Source organism: Crocodylus siamensis, chromosome 12, assembly GCF_052110815.1.
Source record: "Crocodylus siamensis isolate JL-2025a chromosome 12, ASM5211081v1, whole genome shotgun sequence".
NCBI lineage: Eukaryota > Metazoa > Chordata > Crocodylia > Crocodylidae > Crocodylus > Crocodylus siamensis.
The window spans coordinates 44622598-44646969 of NC_143406.1; the positions used below are offsets into that span (position 1 = coordinate 44622598).

At 48.4% G+C, this 24372-nt stretch overlaps 1 protein-coding gene across 1 annotated transcript in view; it reads right to left on the reverse strand.

Annotated features, from left to right (window-relative positions):
* The window catches only part of RNF216 (ring finger protein 216), a 97562-nt gene extending 73715 nt beyond the window's left edge, over nucleotides 1-23847 (reverse strand). The window contains exons 1-2 of the mRNA XM_090023946.1: nucleotides 23715-23847; nucleotides 1493-1623 (exon numbers count right to left, since the gene is read on the reverse strand). Coding sequence (XP_089880072.1) covers nucleotides 1493-1623; nucleotides 23715-23754 — 171 coding nt within the window. The 5' untranslated portion in view covers nucleotides 23755-23847. The remainder of the gene's footprint in view (nucleotides 1-1492; nucleotides 1624-23714) is intronic.
* Nucleotides 23848-24372: the final 525 nt, after the last annotated feature.

The window sequence follows — 24372 nt, forward strand, 5'->3', positions numbered from 1 at the left end:
TCCCCGTCCTTCCTTCCTTCCTTCCTATGAATAAGAGGCCAGAACTAATGAGTTTCATATCTAAATTTCAGTTCAGCAATTCACTCGACAGGCAGAAGTAACTAAGACTGAAGGTGCCAGGCCTGGCCACTGCTCCTGCTGCCGGCGAACTCAGGTTGCTGCACATGAACTTTTATTACTGTGGCATCCATGACAACTTTCAAATGGGGATGCAGAGTGGAGCTATATTAGTATACTTCCCTTCCAAAAAAACCCCCCAAAACCCTAAAAACCAAATGGACCTACAAGAAAATTGAGAAAAGCTTTAAAAATGTGGCCAAAGAAAGCAGCTGTCCAGAGCCCTACAATCATATCCTTTAGCATAAGGCTTAATTCCCACCAACTGAAGCCAGGGGTGCAATGCAGAGGGCATGGTACCAGTAATATTTCACCAAGCCAGGAGATCGTCTTGGTATCGGGACATCAAACCAGGGCATTCATTCACTGCACAGAAATGACTGCTTGAGGCAACACTGGCATGCGACTGACCTGTTACAGGGATCAAAACGTGATCACTGCATGGTTATGCCATACTGCTTGCTCAAAGAGGATGGAAACATGGAATCAATTTGCCACAGATTTCTTTAATGTCAGCCATTGGGATAATCCTGTTCTCAGAGCCACGCCATGTGCTGGAGGTGGCCAGACGTTCTGACGGAAGAATTTTCCGTTGGCAAAAGTGCTAGTTTGTCCGAAGTGATGCATTTTGCAAGAATAAAGGAAATTCTGAAACAATTTTTGGTAAAAACTTGCTTGCCTTCCAGCCAATCTGCCCATCCAACTCCCCAGCAGCTTATCACGAGATTCCACTTCAGCTCTCCTAAAATGGAGATTTTTTAAAATTTTATTCCTCTTTGTACGTGGGAATGACAGAACTTTGACCATTTGGTTCCAACTTGGGATAAAAAGTGTTGTAAAGAATTCCCAAATACTCTGTGGGTACAAACAACTATTTTGCAACCAATTCCTTACTGTGTGGCTAAGGGGTTGATGGTTTTAACACTCAAATCATTTCTAGAAGTAGTGGTAAGCTATCCAGAGGGGGGTGGACAAGAAAATGGACACACTTACCTTTCCTGCTAAAAACATACAAAGTCAAGGCAGGCAACCACTGCTAATTTAATATGGACTGGTCACCCATGGAGATTAGAGGTCCCAGTATATAGTGCTCCATTGCCTTGGATTAAAAAAGATCATTACGTTCTGGGAGCTGCAGTCTCCATCAGCCACAAGTCTAAGCAGCATGGCTGGCTCTACAGTCCCCGTTTTATCCAACGGAGACCAAGTCCTTCAGATCTCAGCAAGAGACCAAAAGTGACTTTCATTTAACTCCAAGTTCAAGTGCCTCCGTTGCAAACACACATTCTGAAGAACCCAAGCAGCCATCTGTGCTATGAGCTGTTTAGCAAAAGCAAAAAAGGATGCATGGCAACACATCTGCATGGAAAATCACCTCCTGAAGGATGACGACATCATCGTCCTCTTCCTCCCGCCGCTGCCGGGCCCCTGCATCTAGCAACGGAGGAAACTCTTCGTCCGAGGAATCCGAGATCGTGATCAGCCCGTCTTGGTGGTTTACGAAGTCTGCAGCAAGGCAGATAAAGTCATCCACTTGTTAAAGATTTGCAGAAGCTCAAGCACTTGGAACTGATCAGTGCAGTCCCAAAGTTTACACTCCAATGGCAGGAAGGAGGTACCCACAAGACAGTTACACTATAGATCACTGTTACAGCGTCTCTATTTACGCTACTATGCTGACGGGCGGAACGTAGTACAAATGTGAACACCTCAAGGCGCCTAAAAGGAGAGAAGTGTATGTACCAGATACATGTATTCCTTAGTGCTGCGCAGAGACTTGACGATTCCTGTTTGCATAAAAAAAACCGTTCAGGGAATGGCGAAGCAGCACAGGCAGCTTTAAGTGTTATGCTGAAAAGGCTGCGGGCAGGGCATCTATTCATTTCTGCAGAGAGCGGTGTAGGAGGCTCCAGCAGCATCAACAACTCAAGGCTGCTCATTTGATTGAAAACAAGGCACAATCTGGAGGAGGGAAAGGACTCCAAATGAACCCATATCTCTCCTGGAAGCAATGCAGAAATCCTCGAATGACTGAGGGAGCAGATAAAGCCACCTTAAATGGCAATCATGTCTGAGGCATGGAATTAAAAAACGTGAACAAGCACACATGCCAGGACTGAGAACAAGTACCGGCCTGAGATTTTAGACTCTCTCTACTGGTTAGACAGCACCTGTCCCAGAGGCAAAATCTTGAGAATTGGCAAATCCAAATGCACGACTGCCATCTAGGCCACTGCTCACCAACACAGATTTGTTCATCTATCCTGTTTGCAGATGTTAAAAAAAAATAACACGGCACTTTACTTTAAATTCTGCGTGCTCCCGTGCCAAGCCCAGCACATGCCCGGAAGAGGCAGTATGTTAGTTGGACCCGACTCACCCAACGTCTGTATAGATTGGGCAATTCAGCGGGGCTTTGGAACACTTTTATGCAATAGCTAATTGACTCAGCTTTAAATTAAAGCCCCCAAAAGTCCCAATGAAATGCCCGATCTAGACAGATGCTGTGGAGCTGGGTCAAAGTAATGCGCTGCTTCAATGGTGGCCTCGGGGTGGTTGGGGCCGTGGGCAAGAGAGTCATTTGGGGCCACTTAGAGGCTTAATTTTGATGAATTACGAGCAAGTCAGACATCTTCACATTTCAATTTCACTCTGTCCTATCCACAAAACTGCAATGAAACTAATTTAATGCAATATTGATAATATGAACATTCAGTGTTGTTGCAAAATTTTGGGCCCCCTAAAGTGCGGGGCCCGGGCGGTCCATTGGCTTGCCCTCCTCTAAGGCCGCTACTGGCTGCTTCTTCCAGTAAAACAAATTTTGGGGGGTTTTAGGTTGCTTTTTTAAATGGTCTGCAAGCAGCCCTTCAGTTTTTAAGTAGCCCTCATTTATAAGGGTGTGATCTTCCATTCCCCTTAAAGAGGGATGAATCCTGCTGCACAAAACCCTTAGGATGGATGCAAAGTCAGCCTTGTTTCCAGGGAGGACCCTGTCTCACTACCTGTCCCACAGAGACTTGTGGAAGTTGCTCTCTCTGGGTTTAAACAGATCTCCTTTGGAGCAGGATTGGCTGTGCTGGGATGCGTCTTCAGTGGTATCTATAGGCAGCGGCAAGGAGGTTGGCCCACAGGGTCAGGCCCCTGCTGTTCTCAGACCTCCAAAGGCCTGATTCAGTGGGACAAAGGCCCGGGTGCTTGCCCCGACTTGGGGCACACCGCTGCAGACTGCAAGCCCTGGGTTCTCTTGCTTGCAGACACGCACCCCAGGAATCCCCTAGCAAGGGGTTCCTTGGTGCATGCGCTTTGCTGCCATGCCCTGGCTCCAGGGTGACTGGGGGTGCAGCAGCACAACATGGGCTCCTGCAGAGACATTCCTGGGGCGTGCAGGATCAGACCCCTAAAGCCCTGGAAGCACCTGTCCAGACAGGCAAATGAGCACTGGACATGAAAAGGCAGCACAAACTATTATCAGGTATGGTCACACTCACAAATGTGGGCATTTGTGGCACGACAAAGGGTAAGACATCTGCTTGCTTGGCTTTCGTGCTGTCATAAACATTTGGTCTAGATGCATGAAATTATTCAAGGGAAGCCTTTAAACATCAAAATGGATGGGGGGGAACCTCCAAGAAGAAAAAGAGGCGATTCCATTAGCAAACACCACAAACAACGAGCTCCACAAGGAACGGTGGGAGGGCTTTTTTTTTTTTTTTTAAGATAGCGAGTCAAGGTAAGTGGTGATTCTCCACAATCAGTGACGGACACCAATGTAGGCGTCACCCTCGCACCTTGTCCAATTCTGATGGGATCTCATCTGTTTCCCCAGCAGGGCTAGACACTCTTAACCCTGCTGTTTCCACCCCCCAAGTCAACCATGCTTGAAGCTAAAGGCCTTGTTTTTCTAAATGTTATCCTAAAAGAAAAATCCCCATGACAGTGTTTCATGCTAAAGGGTGTGCCAAGCAAAGAAATGCAGTTAGGTATAAACCCCCGAAGACAGCGTCACTGCCAGTGCTCTCAGCCAAGTCTTGAGTTACTCCAGAATGTCATTAAACAGGTGGGATTCAACACCAAACAAACCCAACAGATAGGAACCTGCAATTATTTTGATTTGGCATTTGATTTGATTTTTTTGATTTGGCATAACAAGACAGAAGCGGGATTTTAACAGCAACATCAAGCCTCAAAACAGAGGATGAGGGGGGAAAAAAAACAACACTGCCCGGTTCCTCTTTCAAGAACGGCCACAGTCTGAGCCAGTTTGATTCTCAAATGGGGAAACTACAGATACCGAGGACTGAAAAAGCACATTCTCCCTAGGCAAAAAACAGGCCCTGGAGAGGCCAGGATGCCTTGTCAAATGGACCTTCCTAAGACACGCTAAACCACTGGGAAGTTCAAGTTTGGCTCACTAAATGAACTGCTTTTAAAAGCCTTATGTTTTTCAAGACACCTCAAAATGGCTGAGAGAACAGATCTCATCAAAACCTCAAGCTCCAGTATACTGGAGATGTTGAAAGCAGAAGAGCTCAACAGCTGAAAGACTTTTTGCAACTTGTTTCCATCAGTACTGCTGCCCTTGACAGGTCATGTCTCTGGTTAGGGACTGCAGGCATCTATATCACTTACTGTATATGTTGCAAGGGTGTAGGTTGTAGCCGTGTTGGTCTAAGGACCAGGCAGACAAGGTTCTTTGGGTAAATCTGATATCTTTTATTAGACCAATTCAAATATCAGATTTACCCACAGAACCGTGTCTACTTACTGTATATGCCACCCCTGTTCCCAGGGCAGTCTGGAAGCAGGCATCGCTACACGGCACCAGCCCTCGAAGAATGAATCGGATTCAGGGGACAAAAATTTCTTCACTCTACTAACATGCAATATTACTCCAAATAGAGCAAACCTCCCTGATTCACATAAAAATCTCCATTTCTAGGATCAAATGAGCTTTTAGATTATATTCTGAATGGGAAGAAAGTACTGCCTGCCTTTGGAGGCTACTTTACTCACCAACAGAAATGAAAGATTCCTTTACAGGGCAGAGCATTTGGGTTTGGACTGATTTCTCTCCAAGGGCATGTACTAGCTCAATCATGACAACACAGAAGACAACCTAGGATGCAAAGTCAGAACCATTTCAGCCCAAAATGCTCAGAATCCACCTGGTGGTATAACTGGAAAAACAGTGGGAAAACTCAGAAACAGGAAGAACCATCCCCCAAAACAACCACATGCAGTAACAAAGGGAAGTTACAGCCTGAGCTGATTATTCACTTTCCCCTGATGGGAAAGACAGGAGATTGATGCTCATCCATGCCTTTTTCTCTCAAGTGAAAGCCACCTTGCTCCAAAGAGACACACACAATTCAGGAATTAACTTTCACGTTTTGTCAATACATTCAAGGAGATCATCAGGAAGAGATTATAAAGTCAGAAATGCCCCAAATAGTCATTACAATCTGCTGGGCTATTCAAATATCCACTTACACAGACTACTGATGGATTCACCCCCTTCTGCACTCCACTTAGCTTGAAAAAGGATACTGTGATATCCAAAAGCTTGCTAGAAACATCAACCCACCTCCAAGTTGGTCTAATAAAAGATAATCAACTCAAACCAAAAGACTCTGTCTATCGTATAGCCCCAGACCAATATGGCTAACCCCAAAAGAAAACTCCCAGGCTATTCAAAATGTTGCATGCGCCTGTTCTTATTACGCACCAGGATAAACCCACACTCCTCCTTCACCACAAGCCCATTCACATTCACTCTAGCAACGAGAAGACCACATACTGCACCACATACATACCACATACATGTTAATATATCAGATATGTCACTATCCAACAAGTCTTGTCCACCTTTCTGCCTGCTCCAAGTATTAGAAACCCATGCGTTTAAATAGGAGCTCTGAGCAGAGTTTGGTCATTCAGGCAGTGATCCTGATCCAAGAGATCTATTTGGATGCAAAGATAGACTGCTTGCCGTGAACATGGAAAGGAGACCTGTGTCATGGATATTAAGTAGTGGCTTTCTCCGTGGGGCAAGAAGGAGCATTATAGGGAGTCTGCCCTACCAATCCTCTACCTGCAGTTATTTGAAAGGCAGCCATGTATGTCATTCCATCGGCTCCTACAAAACTTACTTTCTATAGAGCAGATGGACTGGCAGCCACTGAATCCTGAAGGAGGAAACAGTTAAATGGAGGAAAATACCTCCAAGGAAACAGTCACCCCTTCAATACCTGCATACAGAATAAATACAGATGCAAAACAAAGCACGACCTTTGTAGAAACCACATACAGCCTGGCAGCACCGGAGAGAGCCAGCTCCCAAGGAGGAAGCATCAAGGAGCAGGACAGAGAGCAAATGCCCAGCTGCCAGGCCTGGGACTGCTGACAGGTGCGCAGGGCTGAGCATGGAAAGCTGCAGGCTTGGACCTGCAGAGCAAGGCAGCCAACGGATGCCCAAAACAAGACTGAAAACAAAAGCTGGGTTTTCTCAATAACCTTCAGAAGGAAACTCCCGCTTACTTCAGGAGAACAAAAAGAAAGCACGCAAGCTTGGGCAGACAAGTTTTACCATCTTAAGAAACAAAGGCAGAGATACAGGCAGGTCATCTCTCAAGTGGAGACAAAGCTGCTCTCCTGTACAGGAAGTACAGGAACCCGTGCAGAGGTACTCCAAGAGCTTTAAAACTTGATAACGTTCACATTTTAACCAAGGACTATCAACTGATATCACGATGAAAGGCTGGATCTGATGCAGTGCCAATGCCTTTCCTTCTTCCCACTCCCCTTGCCCCAGGAAGGGTGCTGCTCACAAACCCAAGACATGGGAGTGGGGACTCTGAAAAAGCAGTCGGGCTTCCAGCACAGCATTTCATCAGCACTTGAAGGATTTGTGTCAAAGCTGGGTAAGCAGAGCAATTCCAGTTAGTGGCATGAATAAGAAAAAGGGATGCACATTTAGAGTGCCAGGCTGTCAAAAATCTGAGAAGTAGCAGAGATCAAGGCAACCTCACATAGCCAACAACTGTCTCATGTGAAAGTGTGAAAATAAGTAAGCCCCACGTACAGATCCTTCACTATGTGGCTGCTTACATCCAAGCTAATTGCCACTAGGATACAAGCGAGAGGGATTTCCATCACAGATTTACAGAGTCGTAGATGTTAGGGGCTGGAAGGGACCTCACGAGATCATCGGGTCCAGCCCCCCTGCAAATCAGAACAGGAGAGGACAGGCACAGGGCAGTAAGGCTTGGCAGGCAGTGTTGTCTGAACTCCTACCAACATCACAGCAACCTGCCCTGGCACAAAGGCTTTTGCTCCCTCTGAACTAAACCCCAGTGGAGGACAATTCACAGCTAGTGCTGCCATTCTGCAGCATCCCTTGGAAGTGTAGGGGAAAGGCCAAGAACACCATAAACCTACAGATGTGGAATCACTCTGAATTTCCACTTAATTTAACCCAAAGGCTATTGAAGCTTCCTTTCTTTCTCCCTAGCCCAGTTTAATTCTGTACATTTGACAGCACCACGCTTGGCTGTTTTCACTGCACCTCCTGTCACCATCCCCTGCTCGCCAAGTAGGGTATTTTGCACAGCAGAGAAAAAAGTCCATAAAGAATTTATAGCTGCGCCGTTGTAACCACAAGTGGGCAGGCTCTGCCTTTTTCTTTCTTGTCAAGGTCTGCGTTCAAAGGAGTTTACAGTCTTCAAAGCTTCCTGCCGCCCCAGCTGCAGATAAGAGCTGAAAAAGCTGTTTCACTGCATTTCACATGCTGATATCACTGGTGCTGCCAAGGACCAGCAGATTCCCTTTGGAAGAAACAGTGTATAGATGTGGTAGCTCCCAATTCGGGTCTCAGACTTCAAAACACTCCAACCCCAGCAGCCCAAAGAAATTCCTGGTGCAAGAAAGACATCTTACAACGGCCTTGCCCTATCACTTCCCTTCTCCTTTCCCCTGGCCCGCTGAAGTTGGGCTGGTAAGGATGTCACAAGACGTTTGTAGGAGACTGTGGTTATAGCCTATGTTGCTCTCTGGCTCCAGCACACTGCTGTAAAAGCTGGGTTGCTAAAATGCAAAGGAAGGTAGGAAGCGTTGGAAAAAAAATAAGTTTGACTTTAAAAAAATACATCCGAAACACTGAGTTGTGTTTCAGGCTTCCTCCCTCCTGCTGTACAGTACGATTTGAGCATAAGCTACCTGACAGCATAGCTCTCTTCCGCTCACAAAGCAGCATCAGTTCTCCCTTTTTCCCCGCAGGCAGCCAACTTGTTTTCGGCTGTTCGCCTGAAAGCTAGCTGATCTTCTGGCCAGCCTCAAGCTGTTAAAACAAAAAGCTGCTGCTTCAATAATGCATGACTTGTGACTAACCAGCAGCAGGCAGGACTCACAATGCAAAACCACGAAAACTCAGCCCCTGAATGTACAAAACTGAATGGAGGGGAAACAAGGCTGCCCTCCCCTTGGGCATTTCCAGTAATTATTTCACCAAAGGTTTTGGTATGTGGACCAGCCACCACCTACTTTTGTTGAGAGAAAAGCAGCTGAACAAGTTAAGCTGTAGCCACACAAGCAAAGGCTTAGAAGTCCCACTGGAGGAAGCAAAGTCCACGACGGCACTAAGATTTAGTGCACAGAAATCGGCAATCAACTGTGCACACGGAACTGCTGGGCTACACCTGAAAAGCAAAACCAAAGATTGCCACAAATACCTACAACACAGCTATTGTAATCTATACACTTGTGCAGAAACCAAGTGACAGCTCAGGCCAGTGGCTCTTGACCTTTTTAGACAGAGGCACCCCTGGATAGACTCAAGGTACCCCTAAGTAAATGCCAGCTCTTTGTTTTCACTCCCTTTTTGACAACAGAAAAGTAATCGAGCAGCTTTTCTGTTGCAAAGAACTCAGAAAGACTACAACTACACGTTTCTATTTGAAATCTCTGGGTTTAATCTTGTGAATCATGTTTGCCAACCTAACAGTGCTAACATTGCATGGCACCTTGCAGCACTCTTCAAAGGATCCCATGGGGTAAGCTGGCCTCTTCCCAGGCATGCTGCAGGAGCCTGCTTTCAAGCACAAGTAGCAAGGGACCTGATCCTTGCTGCTGTGGAGACTCCCCGCCTGCCCCAGGGCCAGGGGGGTGAGCTGTGGGTGGGCTGCGCAGACCCTGCTTTGCAGGGGGGCCCAGTCCTTTCCTCCGCAGTGGCGGTGTGGGGGAGGCCAGGAGCCTGGGCAGGCACCTGCTCAACCTGGAAGTCTAGCCCGAGGGCCTTGCCTGGCTCCACTTCCGGGATCCCTTCTGGAAAGACACCCCTGCTGTGATCAGCACACCCCTGAGGCTCAGTCAGCAGGTATTTCGCTTTGTGGGCAAATAAGACATGCAACCGTCTGCAGAAGGAAAGCAATCTTTACAGCAAGGCCTGTGCCTTCCAGCACAATTGTACAACACCCCACGCATCAGGACAGCATCTCAATTGGGGACTGCTTGGCTGTAGCCTAGGGAAAGGAATGCACACCCTGCTCTTCCTGCCTTACAGCGCTCATACAACACAGCCACAGCACACCGTCTGCTAGCAACAACTTTCCTAAAGAACCTCTGACTGGTAAATCACAGCTCTCAGCCAGTTCCAGACAGTAGTTCTGGATATCTTCAGACAAGGTTCTTCGGGTAAATCTGATCTCTTTTATTAGAGCAACACAAACAGTTGGAAAAAGTTCTTCACTGCGAGCTTTTCTCAAGCTTCATCAGCCTGATGAAAGGCGTTTATACCTGAAAGCTTGCAAAGAAGAATTCTGCCAAGTATTTGAGTTGGTCTAATAAAAGATATCAGATTTACCCCAAGAACCTTGTCTGTCTATGTCCTTATACCACCACACCTACAATCTACACCCCTGGATATATTCAGGCCTCCAAGTTAACATCTGACTTAGTTTAATAAAGCATGTAAGCCTGTGAAAGAATGAGAGCCCTTTAAGAAGCCAACCAGAAGGAGGGGCCGGGACTCGAGATTTACAGTAGAGTCAAGAATAAAACCCATACTCCCTAAATGACTTCAGTGCCTCAGCTCCCAAATATTCAAGGGGTTAATGCTTCCCTACCACACAAAGCTATTGGGAGGATCAGGTCACTAATGGTTTATAAAGTGCTGTATTATGCTGACAAGCGCTGTAGGAAAACAGAGGGAGCTGCACAGCTACCAGAACACTCTCCTTGAAAGGGGCAATTTCTTATTTGCTAATGTCTAAACCCCTTGCTGCCTGGACATGCATTAATTCAGCACTGCTTCTCATCGTTCTGTGTAACACTGCATCTCCATCCATGTCCAGGAACAGAGGGTTTTTGGCAACAAGTTCCATTATCCTCACAAAGTTTTCCCTAGCACGTCCCCCAAACCACAGCTTGCTCTGTACAAATCTTGTCTCGTCACTCTTATTTTCTCTTCTCCTTTCATTATACTCAAGTGGGCCCTGCCTTCGCCTTCCAATACTAACTGGATCTACCCGAGTAAATCCAGAAAGCAGATCACAGGGCTCTCCCAGGTACCAAGCAAGCAAAGGAGTTGACAGTTTAGCCAGAAAGAAGAACCACCTTGAAATGAGCCATTTTAGGATAAAATTGGCTATGACGGGGGCCAGGCCATCACTGAAGTCTCTGGACACAGGAACGTGCACATGCAAGAACGCCAGCTCTCTGCTGCTTGCTTTTGCCCTCCATTTTATCCTGGAGAACTAGCTAGCATTTCATGAGCTAGGTTTTGCTTATGCTGCTCTCATGTCAGATTCTTGCGTGTTCAGCCTTGTTCTGCTTTCCTCTGTAGTCTCTCTCATGGGAGGTGGCCTGTGGCACACTCCTGTGAACGCCACATTTGACTTACTGAAGAAAAATAAATGGTTACTAGTAAAATAACCTGGCTGGAGACCAAAGTGTTTGGTGCCACGTGGTGGCAATGCACTCTCTCAGAGCACAGGGGCTCAGGATGCACTTGCTCTGGACATGGCTATAAAGGCCCAAAGCCCAGCTGCCCCTTGGATCACTCCAGCTGCAGCAAGCCAGAAACTCACGGCAGAGGTCTGCATGTCTCAGCCAACGAGATCTTGCCCTGTTCAGGTTCAAACCTACTACACGCCTTTCTGTAGCTCCGATCAACTTGTACCAACTGCCCTGGGCTTGCCAGGTTTGGGCCATCTTGTTTGGCTGGAGCTTTCTGCAAAACCAGCTGATCCCCTTTTTGAAGGTCTATGGGTACTGCTAGCTACTTAGTCCCAGCTGTCCCACACAACGCATGTATGGGGAGCCACAGAAACAATGCTCAGGAGGAAAGATCCTTTTCTGTTCTCTCCAGAACAGGCAGATTCACAGTCAGGAGAGAATCAACCACCCTAAGTAGGTGGGAGAACTGCCTTCAGGATCCGGTTTCAGATGGCTCTTTGGTTCATCACTCCTCCAATTCCCAACTCTTGATCTCCAGAGCACAGAGGGCCACTAGCCCTACCACCCCCCAAAAAGTCACCGTTCTTCACACACAAAAGCAAAACAAGGTTTTCCCAAAAAAATCCTTATTCAGCTGAGGTGCATTAGGAATGGTGTCTACTTATCTTGCCCTTCGCAAGAGGCTCAGTTAACAATCCCATTGACAAAGGAGCTAACCTAGACTGCTTTAACACAGAGCTGGCTGCCCCTGCCACGTGAAAAAGCCCTCTGGAAGAGCGAGAGCAATCTGCTGAGTAAGCTGGTGCCATTTTTACAGTCACTTTAGACCATAATGCATTATACAAAATGACTATGTTCTCCCTCCCCTGTGCCCCCTCCTGCCACTTTGCACGAGCTAGCCAGACTGGGTACACAAAACGTAGGGTCGTTCCACAAAAACGGGGCTCCACGTTAGTACATAAAATGTACATGCAACAAAACAGTTATCTTCGCAACACAAATGCCAGCCAGCTAGCAAGAATTACAGAGGCAAACACAGAAGTGTTTTGGAATTCAAGAGGTTAATGATACTTTTCATTTTGCAAACCTGACTTAATGAGCTCTCAGGAACAGAAACTTCATTGCTATCATCATGTTCTAGTTTCAAGCTGCATTTGGTTTCTTTACCCTATTAAAATCAACAACTTTAATTAATCGCAATTCTCAGAAATTTTTCCCCTTCCCTCCTTTTCCGCTATTGTTATAAACTAATCCCCACTAGAGAGGCAAGTGGAGCTATGCAAATTAAGTGGCAAGTTTATCCAACAGTACTTTTTATACAACCAATTTGACTGGTTTTCCCTGTACAGTCGGTTTCTTCTCCCTGTGTGGGTTTCTTCCCCTAAAGCAACAGGGGAGAGAATTTTAAGACAGATTTATAATTACTTTCCAAACCACAAATATTGGCAAAAGGACTCAGGAGGCAGGTTTAGTACCAAGACTATTTTTAACTAATTTCAAATCTGACTGTGTTTCAAAAGTTGATTGCACCTTTGAAGTTACTTCATCTGTTCCAGCTTGCCAAACTTGGGTGCTGGAAGTTTCCCAGGCCTTGAGACTGACCTCTGCCAAAGTTGGCCCAATGACACAGCAATGAGGCTCTGTACCAGCCCATACTTCTGGCCAGAAAATGCAAATTTACAAGGAGCAGCAAAAACAAGGAGCAGTGCCAAGGGCATGGAAACACTGCCCACAGTCACTTGGGTCTCACTGTGGCTCGAGGAGACGCGAAGGAGGGCAGGTGGGATAGATAGATAGACAGACAGACAGATATTAATACATATTTGGTGGTCCAGGTCAAATCAGCCAAACCAGATCCAAATGATATTGATTGAGCAGAACACAATCGTTCCAAAAACCGTATCGACTGAGCAGGCAGAACTAAATCATTTTAAACACCATAGACGGCGCTACAACCAGTGCCCATCCTCCATCCCAGGCTCTTGCCCTGGGACTTCAGATACTTCCAAATCCATTGGCAGGCATCTTACATGCAGGCCCAAGCCTGAAGGTTTTGGGATTTGGATGCTCCCCACCTGATCTTAGCCTACAAGAGGCCAAGAAACCACTTTTGAGATCATGGTATAGACTGGTGAGAAGGATGCTGACTGCCATTTGATGCTCGGTGCTATCTGGCTTGAGGGTAAAAGGGAAGATCCACAGGTTTACAAGCATAAGCCGCTGTACAAAAGCATTGCTCTTAAAGACCAGAGCAATCGACCTGTAGAAAATGCTGTTAGCTGTGAAAGCCCACTACATGTGCTGGGATAAATAGGAGCACGGTAACGGTTCCTTAGAGAGAGGGGGGTCCAGGTATTTGGGCTTTGTCGGAACTGGAATATAGGAGTAACAGGTATGAAGAACTGACTCAACTAGCTCCAGAAACAGCTCACAACTCATCTTTCAAGGAGTTATTTTAAGAAATTGCTCCATCTTGGTCTTCTGACATGAGGGTGGGGACAAAAGGAATGTCATATGAAACCATGTGAGCTCCAACTTGGACATATTCGGTGGCAAAGGCCAACATCCTTGCTCCTACTCTTCACTCATGGAGATCAGCTCCAAATCCTCAAGTTTAGTGACTTCTCTCGAAGCCGAGGCAGTCCTGGTCTGTTCCTGCACCATTTGCTTGACACTTGCTCGAGCTTAAAGCAGAAGCTTCCGCTGCTCTGCCCGCCAGCAGCCGCCCTGCCAACGTGTTATTTACAATACATTTTTATTCTTAACAGGTTTCTTTCTGTTCTTGTGCAAGGGGCCCACATAATAATGAGCGAGACATGGACTGACCTGGCAGAGGAGGGACACAAAGAGTTCTGCAAGTGCAAGAAGCAAATCAAAGGGGGAGGGAGGGGGGGGAAGTCACATTTCCTCTGCAATCTCTGCTTAGATTTCTCAAATCTCAAGTGTTCCCTTCAATGCTACTATGTAAAACAGGCAGACTGGAACATGATTTTTAAACAGCTATGCAACCCCTTGGATGCAAGTCTGCAAAATGCTGAAGGCTGCTCCATCAGCCTTCACTCTCAGAGGGAACAGGCAGAAGCATGGCAGGACAGCACCTTAGAGACCAACTCATTCAGAGAGGTGTGCAGATTTCATAGGCAACGACCTAGTGCATTAGATGCGATGAGTATGACTATTCCATATTCATAACACCTGATACAGGTGGCTGTCGCCTGTAAAAGCTTTGTGTCTCTCCGAACAAGTCAGCCTCCAAGATGCCACCCTGGCATGACTTCAAAGAGGATGAGAGAGAGGGAGATGACACGTCCAGGCCTGCTGGCTGGACTAACCTAAATGGGTGACAATGCTGCCAATCAGTGAAAGGAGAAGGTTGCTTTTTCTGCAGCTTATTTTAAACAGGAAAAAAACTTCTTTTATCTCCAGTTCCAGCTGTTGCTGGCACCTTACATTGGTCTTCAAGACAATGCACAGTGCCTGTTGGTTTTGGTGTGCTGTTTTCCTCAATACAGCTGCTTTTAGCCCGGACTTGTGGAGAGCAATGCAGGGTGTTCATCTGCATCCTTCCAGCTAATGTTTAGTTGAAGGTCTAGCTGGAAGGACAAACGGGAGGCGAGCACCCAACACCCTGCATTGCTGCACCCTTCGCGTCCCACAAAAACCAATGGGCACTGCGCAGAGTCTTGAAGACCAACATAAGATGCCAGCAACAGCAAGAACCGGAGATAAAATAAATTTTTCCTCTTTATAATGACCCGAGGGGACTATTCTTACAGCAGCTGAAATACAAAGCAGCTGGCCAGGGCACTCAGCAGAAGAACCTGAAGACAGAACAGCCAGCAGCACCAAGGAAGACGTGATCCAGATGTAGTTTCGTCTGTAACCCGCTCGCCCGGGGTTCGTACCGTGAAGGCCAAATAGATGAGGCAGGGGAGAAGACCGCTGCATTGTGCTTCTTAAATTTTTATGTTTGGGAGTTCCTACAAAGTTTCACTTTCAGACAGCTGAAGCCAGCGAGCAAACCTCACGCTTTCTTACCAGGAACTGTGTGAAAAGAGAAAAAGCCTGGCCTTGGGCAGCAAAAACAAGGCTCTCTTATGCAGCAGCTGGGCTGCTTATTTTCAGGCAAGGCAAGTCTCAGATGTGTGTGCACGCACTGCCTTGCTGCCAAGGGCCCCGCTTCGAGATTTTTTAAAGGCTGTTCTTCTGTATAATTTGAGACCTGTCTGCTCCTGCCCTGAGCACCCCCAAGTGACTCTGCTGATGACACCTTCTTCGGTCTTCGCCTTTCAAGCCAGGAAGAAGGTACAGAAATGAAACTCTTCTAAAATCCATTTAGTTCTCATACTTTGTGTAAAACTTGCTGCTAACCACAAAGGGAAGAAGTTAGCTCACGGTTCATTTAAGCCAGAGAGCCAACCTAGCTATCTAAAACACATGCAGAAAAGCATTCTCTTCTTCTACCATGCAAACTAAACCAAGGGTCAGTTCACTGCTAGCTGCTCGGAAGGACATCTACCTGGGGACATTCAGAAACTTCCCTACAGACTACATGAATACGGAGAAATTTCTCCAAGCCTCCTTTACACTGTCTTTATATAGTATATGCACATCAGTAGTCCCCAGGCATTAGGCACAAATTGGATCCTGGAAGCAGCCTGAGTCTGGTTAGGGGAAGACCTCAAGTCCTAGTTAGAGAAGAGGGTCTATCAGACAGACCCAGAGATTCAATCCAGGTATTCTGCTATAGTATATTTTTTACTATGCCTTTCCTATCCCAGCTGGTTCACTGTATTCAGCTGGGCTCTTGCTAATACTGTTATGTATAGAGCTGAAGCCATTTTAATCTTGATAAAAAGGTTCCCTCCCTGCCAGGGCAGAAGAGAAAAGAGCCCCATCCAACCAAGCCTCCCCTGAAGGGAACATCCTCACTGCAGAGCACCTCGGGCACTTGGGGTGCCCCACCCCAGATGTGAGCAGCCACAGTGCAAAGCTACCCTTGTGTGGATGCTCACACGTGTGGGGCACCAGGACTTCTGGGAGCATGTCCCACAGTTTGCTGCGCTGGAATACCCAGCTGAGCTGTTTTCCAGGGAGCTCTGGAGAAGCTCACCTATGCTTCACAGTCCAGAGGGTGAATTGTGGGAAAGTCCTGGAGTACTGCAGGCCAACCTTTATGGCAGGTGTGCCACAAATTAGCCCCATGCTCTCCTCAAGCACCACTTCAATCCTCTTCCCCTGCCCAACTGGCTGCTCTGCTTTCCACTCCCTGCCCTGTGCTCCTTACCTGATCTGACGCTTTGCTTTCTGCTCCTCACCCTATCTGCTACTGTGCTGCCTGTCCCGGCCCATCTGCCATATGCCAAATGCAGGAGCCAGATTAGGGCAAGAGCCAATGTTAACTCTGCAGGGAAGACATGGCCCGAGTTATAATGTGCATCAGGAGCAGATACTGGTAAAAGCGCTGGAAGGCCTCTATAGTAAACTAGGTCTGTGCTTCGCTGTACTGAAAGCCTGCAGAAAATGTCCACGCGGTAAGACACAAGGTGAACAGAGGAGATCCTGGAGTCATAAGCTGAAGGGCAGTCACTGGTTGCAGATCCAGACACCAAAGAGCTCCCAGTGCTGTGATCCTTGGGCCAATATTTATGATGATTTTTGTATCGCTGCTTGCATTTCTATTTAGTGCTGTGCTATGGCCCTTCTGATCCTGCCCTTGGCTCGTCTCCGATGCCAGCAAGTTCAAGTGCTCCAAAGCAGTCAGTGGTTAGCAGGCAGCAAACAGAGACCCAGACTGGGTCCAGCACTGCCAAGTGGCAGTGCCAACTTAAGATTTTGTTTAAAATTAGTATCAGTTACAAAGTCTTTTGCTTTTCTAGCATATATTTGAAACAAGCAGAATGTCACAACAGTACTCGGTATTGAATCCATGGAAACTAGCTAACGGTCAGACTTCGAAGTGTTTCATATTTTACAATGTTCCCCCACAATCTCTGCACTATGCACTCGGCGACTAACTAAAACTCCACAAGGACAGAACAAATTCTCTGTTGACCAGCTAAAATGCTTTGAAGGCAGGTGTTGTATATCTGTGTTTCAGTTTTGCAGAAAATGACATTTAAAACACCACTTGGAACCCAGCAGTTTCAGCTAAGCAGAAACAATCGCTTTGCAAATGCAAGGGTAAAAAAGGGCCATGACAGACACAGCTAAGGAGGTCTGACTGCACTATCTGATAGGGACAAATGATTCCTTTTCTTTTTCTGCCAGCGTGCTTTCTGAACTTCTCTCAGTCTCTTTCAAAAAGTTCAAATATCCTGTGTAGTAAGAGAGGGTTTCCATCTAACACCGTATAGCTTCCCTAGCAGGGCTTTGCAACTGTGCTACATCAGATAGGCTATTAACTGTGCAGACTGTAAGGTCAGCAAGTGGAGCCGCAAATTTAAAACACGCAAACAAAAATTTGATGAGCGCTCTTTCAACATGGCATTAAGATGAAGGCCGCATTCCAGCCATCACAAGCCTGGCTGTGCGACAGGAGAGCTGAACCAAGGGAAACCCGGCTAACACACCACTTAGCTTGACCAAATGCAGTGTATGCTGTCAGTGAGGCTACCTGAGCTAGTGCCAAGGAATCTTAACGGTTTTGCTCGCTGCCTGATGGAAATCCTACCAGCAACCAAACTATGGCAAACTGTTTAAATACATAGCCTTGGGACTGGGAAAAAGGCTGTGGACTTGCATGTAGTATGCACTCACCTGAATGTAACATCAAAGTGCTCATTAAATAAATCACATTCACATCATCATGTACCTAGGGAGCACCGATTATGAAGCTGCACGTGATACAGGCCATATAGTGGCTTGTAGCCAGCTCCCTACTGCATAAGGAGCACCGCGGGCCACCGGCTGAACAGCCCGGGCTTATGGTATTGCCACTGCATGGTGTTAGCAACCTTTCAACTGACTGCCTCCTGTCCATTCTGGGGGCTGCTATGAGAGAAAAACAAGAGATGGGAGCTGCCCACTATCACATTCAAGGCTTTAATACAGCCCTTTGACAGTGGCTTCCCCAGGACTGTTTCCGGCACAGCAAGGTAGAGGGCACTTCGTTACAACACAGACACTCCTAGTTAGCAAGCAGTTGACGAGAGCACGCCAAAGTTACAAAACGGAAGGTGGAGCTGGAAGGGGCTAGGCACTTAAGCAGTTTATGCGCTTTGTGGATATGCAGCTAACTGTGACATCTGTTGCAATGTAAGCAGCTGGGACTGGCAGTGTGTTACGGGGCCAAGCATTTACCCATGTACTTGGTGCAAATGGCAGACCAGGCAGGGTAAATCTTATGCTGATAAAGTCCCAGCAAGGGGGAAACGCAAGGGAAGAAGTCACCTCACCCTGCCTTTGCTACCTGGGTGCTGCTGCTACGACCACATCCCAGAATGAGTTGAAGAGCACTCTGAAGTGACGGCAGCACGAGGTTGATCATCCTCTAGTCGGCTCCCTTGTAGTGCTGGTCAGGGTGTTTCCTTCCGCGGCATGAAGGTAACCCACCTGATCACCAGCGAACACTTTGAAATGGCCGCTGTTGCATGGCTAAACAGCCGTCTTCCACCACAGACTTGGCATTAGTCTTGATATACCCCTGGAGCACAAAACAGCCTGCACAAAGTACTGGAGACTAACCCTCCTCCCCTTCCCACCTCAGATGCCAAGAGACTCAAATTCTGTTTCCAGCCTGTGAGAAGCTCTGGCCTCTCTCTCAGTTTCTCCATCTGAGACATGGGGACAATACTGTGCCCCTGCCTATGCCCAACGGAAACATTCTTGCTGCCATTCTTTTAAAACACTTCCAGATCTTCCAAAAGCCGGTGCTAGGGAAATGAGGTCTATTACTAGAGGCCATCTTCCTACCACACTTATTCCAAGATGAAGTAGGCTCTATAGCAGCGGGATACACTAACTTGTAGCTCACAGTAACATCAACTCATCAGATCCCATTTCACCAAACAGCTGTTAATTCTCAAAAAAACTTGATTTCGACTACAGCTCTGCCACCTTTGCGAGGTGTAGGATTGTAACGTAGTGCCCTCTGCAGACATTTTAGGTGTCCTGGGTGGCATCCTCCAGAAACACAGTCTTTAGAGCCCAAGCGCTGGTTGCACCAGACCACCTTCAGCTCACCCACTTTATTTCATGTCTCGTTACAACGAGGGACGACAATGAGTTTCAAAAGCTGCAGTATGAGACTGATGAGCATCGCGGACAACGAAGATAGAAGCTTCCATTTAAAATTGCCTCTGACCCAGCGATGTAATTAGAGAGCCCTTAAAAGAGAATAACCAACCTGAGCTGTTGCAGTATCAGCTCCGCCACCCTCCATTACCCACCCACTCCTATTCTCACAGCCACCTTCAAGCTCCTCTATAGGCAGAAAACTGAACCAGTGCATGAGCTGTCAAATGCTAAGCAAGAGAGACGCAGAAAAAAGGACATAGGGGGTGTTCCTTTTAAATGCTTTTCCCTTCAATCTAACATCTTCCTGGAACCAGAGATTTGGAACTTCTCTTGTGTGCGGGTCAAGATGTATTAAAGTGTCAACAGCATGGAGAACCGCCTAGGAAAGGAAACTGGATAGGTTACAACTTTTACTTACTGAAGGGACGATTAACGTTCAATAGCAACAAGAATACTGAATATTTCATGATCTGGCTGGGTTACAAATTCTGGCTAATCCTACTGAGCTGTTAACACAAGTACACCACCTTCTAAATGTCAGACTGGGACCAGCAGTCAGAGATCTCCACACTTGAGATGTTGGAAAATACATCTGAAGAGAAGCCAGAGTTCTGCAAGAGTACTGAAAGACTTCTGATGACTAAAAGACAAGTTACTCTCAGCACCAGACCTGTGACTCCAATCATAACTTCCACGCTGCAACGTATCAGCCAGCAGAGCAGTGTTCTGCACGTCCTGGACACGTTAACTGCATTTCCTTCCTCATCAGTTTTAGCCCGACACTTAACCTTAGTTTAATGCAGCTCACAATTGAATTTGGTTTAAAAAAGCATCAGAATATAACTGACCCATCTCAAAAGGTGCCCAGCAGCAAGACCATTTGCTCAACAAACATCTAAGGTTTTTAACGGCTAGAGGGAGCAAGCTGAATAATTTCAAACCGCTGGAGAACATCATTCCAATTTAAATCATTTAAACTAAAACTGTAAAAATTTCAAAGCTGAGTGCGGGTATAACAAGCTCTTGACTGCGAGGATGAATAGCGCAGCTCTAACGCTCCTGAAAGAACGCAGCCTCCGGGGAATGCTCAGACCCATGACCAGGCTGGAGTCAACTTTCAACTATTCCACCGAAAGCTATTGAGAAATGACGGCGTGTGTTTCTAGACGCACACTTCAAGCTTATGAATGGGAACTTCTTCCAGCCAATTCTGAAAACACCCACTGGGCCTCACTGCAATTGCTTTGGTGTTTGTGTTGCTCATGCTTATTAATCAGGTACTGGCCACCGAGAGACACTTCCCATCTCCTTTCAGTTGCCCAATTCATCCCTTACCAACAAAGTTATTTTAACACTAACATGCTTCACCTACTTTTTGGCAGTCACACTGTACGTTTTAACTGTCTGCCCGACTGCCACAGAGTGCAAAACATGTTAACAGCCACGAGCAGCAGATTCTGTGCTGGTTAAAAGGTCCACAGCGTAACACCCACTGCATTCTCCAGCCAGACAAAGCAGCAGCTGGCGGTGGAATTCGAGCTCCACAACAATATCCAGCTTGAAAAGCACAGGCCTTGTCTGCACAACCGTTTGAACTCGGAAAGCCAGGCCCTGTCTGCACGAGAGTTTGAACTCCAGCTCTGCTAGCAAAACTCTGAGCACCTCCATGGCCAAAGCACTTCTACAATGGCAGTGACCTCCCTGCCACCTGAATTAAGCCGCATCTGCCATTGTCCGACAGCCAACATGTGGCAACGCTTTGGACCTTCAGCAGTAAGGGTCTTCCCAGGGCGCCCTTGGCAGCATCATTGCTAAGCAGAACACTTGATCCACCAGAAGTGCATGGATGGATATGAGTCCCAGCAGCTTGATAAGACCTTAGCATCCTGCTGCGAGCAAGAACACACTTTGTGCTCCCTCGTGCCCTTCTAAAAACACCAATTTGCACTCTGACCTCTGCAGCTGTCCAAGGAAAGCAAGCTGATGCAGGTGAGGCCACACACTGCTACGCAGTATGGCCTGAACCAAACCACTCCAGTTCTTCCTCTAGACACAGGTCTGAAACGCCCCAGGTTTGTAGTCCAGCCATGTATATGCCTGACAAACAGAAGTGTTTATTAATGTCTGGTCTCACTATGCAGACACCCCGCACATGAAAACTATCAAAATGTTTATCGTTCAATATGGAAAGTCCCGCTGAACTCACTGGAATTTGGCAGAGCTGCAGGACTAGAGATGGAATTTGTACAGCAAAGATAGTTCCTTCGAAGGCGCCACTGCAATTCAGAACAAGGATCCTGCCCTGTGGCCAGTACTGCACCCTCCTAGGTTTGTTTAAGCAACAGCTGCTAAGACGCGAACCAGTAAAGCAGGACTCCCTTCTGTTCCCATTAACCAACCTGAGAATCTAGGGAGCAGGGGGAAGAGTGTGGCTAAAACACTAGCCACCAGACAGGCGGATGAACAGGGACATACCACCTTTCTTGTTCTGCTTTCACCACCAAGTCCCACCTTCTTCCGAGTTACATCTACAGCTTCTACAGTCTCAGGGCAAAAGCAAGAGCATTTGAGTGGGAGAGATCTAAGAACATCCTCTTTTGTGACTCCTTCGAAAAATAAAAGACAGACATGACACAGCTCTAAAAGTTGTCTATTTCTTTTCGACAGACTTAATGCTAAAGTCTTTGTGCCAACCAGACAGACAGCCATCGCTGCCATTTGGAGCTGTAGCTGAAAGGTCCACAGAAGTGCACCTGTCTTTTACTGCTCCCCACCTGTTTGCTAAGGCCCTTGTAAAAGTCAGAGACATTAAGCGATATCCCTGCTGCATTGTACACTGCCTGTGCTAAAGAGGAGTACCCAGTTGCCCTACTCATTCTTATTTAAATGTCACCAATAGTTTTTGAACTGATGGTTAAAGACATAAAACTTCATTAAAAATGTTAAGATCTTGCCTACTTTTCACTGACTAAATAAGAAACTGAGAGAAAAGGAAATTTTATTTATTTGTATCGCATTTGTCCCACAGCCCCCCAATGTAAGCAGCTCTGTCAAACCAATCTGCACCTAGTTGCAACTATGTGGCCTTCAGCCTTGTACTGGATACAACTGGAAAGTAACCAAGTCAGTAAGAAGTATTTTAAAAGACACTAGTGGTAATTAGGTATCTAATTGCTACTGCACCTTTGAAACTGGCCCCCACACCGGAGAGAGAGCTGCAAGTCGCACTCTCAGCAGGCCACTTTCCAGGGACGCCCAAGCCACCTTTCCTGTGCAAAACGCCCCAGGAAGGACGACGGCGCTGGAAAGCTGGCATCAGAGAGCAGCCGCCGCGCTCCCATGTGCCAGGCTGCATATTTTTGACAACTGTTCTCCCTAATTCTGCCTAGAAATGAGTTGCAAATCTCAGCTCCAACAGCTCACAACCTGAGGGTCTCAATGGCTTTATAAACAGAGCCTCGAAACACTGTTGCCTGGCCCTGGCTTTGTCTGAAACCTCAGCCCTGCCTGCTCCGATCACGTTTCCACAACCCCCATCGCTCCAGAGACGGCAGCCAGCAAAGTTTCCCGAAGATCAAACCCAGGTTGCTGTCCCTGTGCTCCAGGGCAGGGAGGTGCTGGCGTGCGGTATATACCAATGGGCCGCCCTTTGCCATCTCCCTCGGCGCAGAGCCGGTATCTGCACTGACAACCAGCACAGATCAAGGGTCTCTGAGCAAAGGCGTCCATCTAGTCACGAACCAGCCAGACAAGGAGCGAGTCCTGCTGCAGCACGGACCCCCTGGGATGCGCAGGCAGTGCAGACACCTCCCGCTGCAGAAGGGGATGGAAAAGCCCCATCTGGCATGGGGAGCGGGCAGCGCAGCACGGCACAGCCTGCCTGCCAGTCACCGCTCAGGGGATCCCCGGGAACGGCCACCGGCAGACATGGCCACGGCAGCCCCTGTCTGTGTAAGTCACCCCCAGGTGTGCCCGACCCTGTGTGTGCGAGTCACTCCCAGGCGTGCCCCCCCAGGTGTGTCAGGCTCTGCCAGTGCAACGGTCACCCCCAGGCATGACCCTCCAGGTGTGTCAGACCCTGTGTGTGCAAGGATCACCATCAGGCATGCCCCCTCCAGGTGTGTCAGACCCTGTCTGTGAAAGGCTCACTCCCAGGCGTGCCCTCTCCAAGTGTGTCACCCCTGTGTGTGCGAGGGTCACCCCAGATGTGCCTCCCGGCTGCGCGCCCCCCCGCGCCCAGGCGTGTCAGGCCCTGTGTGTGTGAGGCTCACCCCCGGCGGGCCCCCCTCGGGCCCGGGGCGCTCGGGGGTCCCGGCCTGTCAAGCCAGCCCAGCCAGGGGCGGAGCCGGCCCCCACCCCGCACAGGGAAACTGAGGCCGGGCAGGGCGGGCCGGGGCGGCGGTACTCACCGGGCCGCCTTGGAGCCGCCCCGCCCGGGCCCCGCTCCATGGAGCCGCCGCGGCCGCGAGCTTCCGGCCTGCGCCTCGCCGCGCCCACGTGACCCGCCGACCAGCGAGACGGGGAGGGCGGGACGGACGGGCCGGCGGCGCAGCCCGTCCCCGCGCGCCGCACCATAGAGACGGCGCGGGGTGGTCCGCCAGCGGCGCCTGCCTCCACAGCCCCGCCCCGCCCCGCCCCGCCCCGCGCGCGGGCCGCCAGGGCCTCGACCCCGCCCCGCGCCTTGAGCAAAGCGTGCGCGTGCGTGTGTGCCCCCACGTGTGCACGCATGTCTTGCACGTGTGCGTGCATGGATCTGCGTGCAGGGGTGCAAGCATGCGCGCACACGCACGTATGTGCATCCATATGCGCGTACGTATGTGCCTGCGTGTACATGGACAAGTGTGCATGCATATATGTGGACGTGCGTGTGCACACATGTGCCTGCCTGTACGTGGACAAGTGTGTGCACGTGGACGTGGACAGGGTGCGCAGCGGGTGAGCCGTGGGACCCACAGGTGGGAAAGCAGCTGGGAGCGGCCAGGAGCCGGGCCCGGGGTCGCCCACGCGCGGAAGGGACCGGGACTCCCTCGTGCCCCCTGGTCCCGGGTTCCCGGCCGCCCCCTCCGG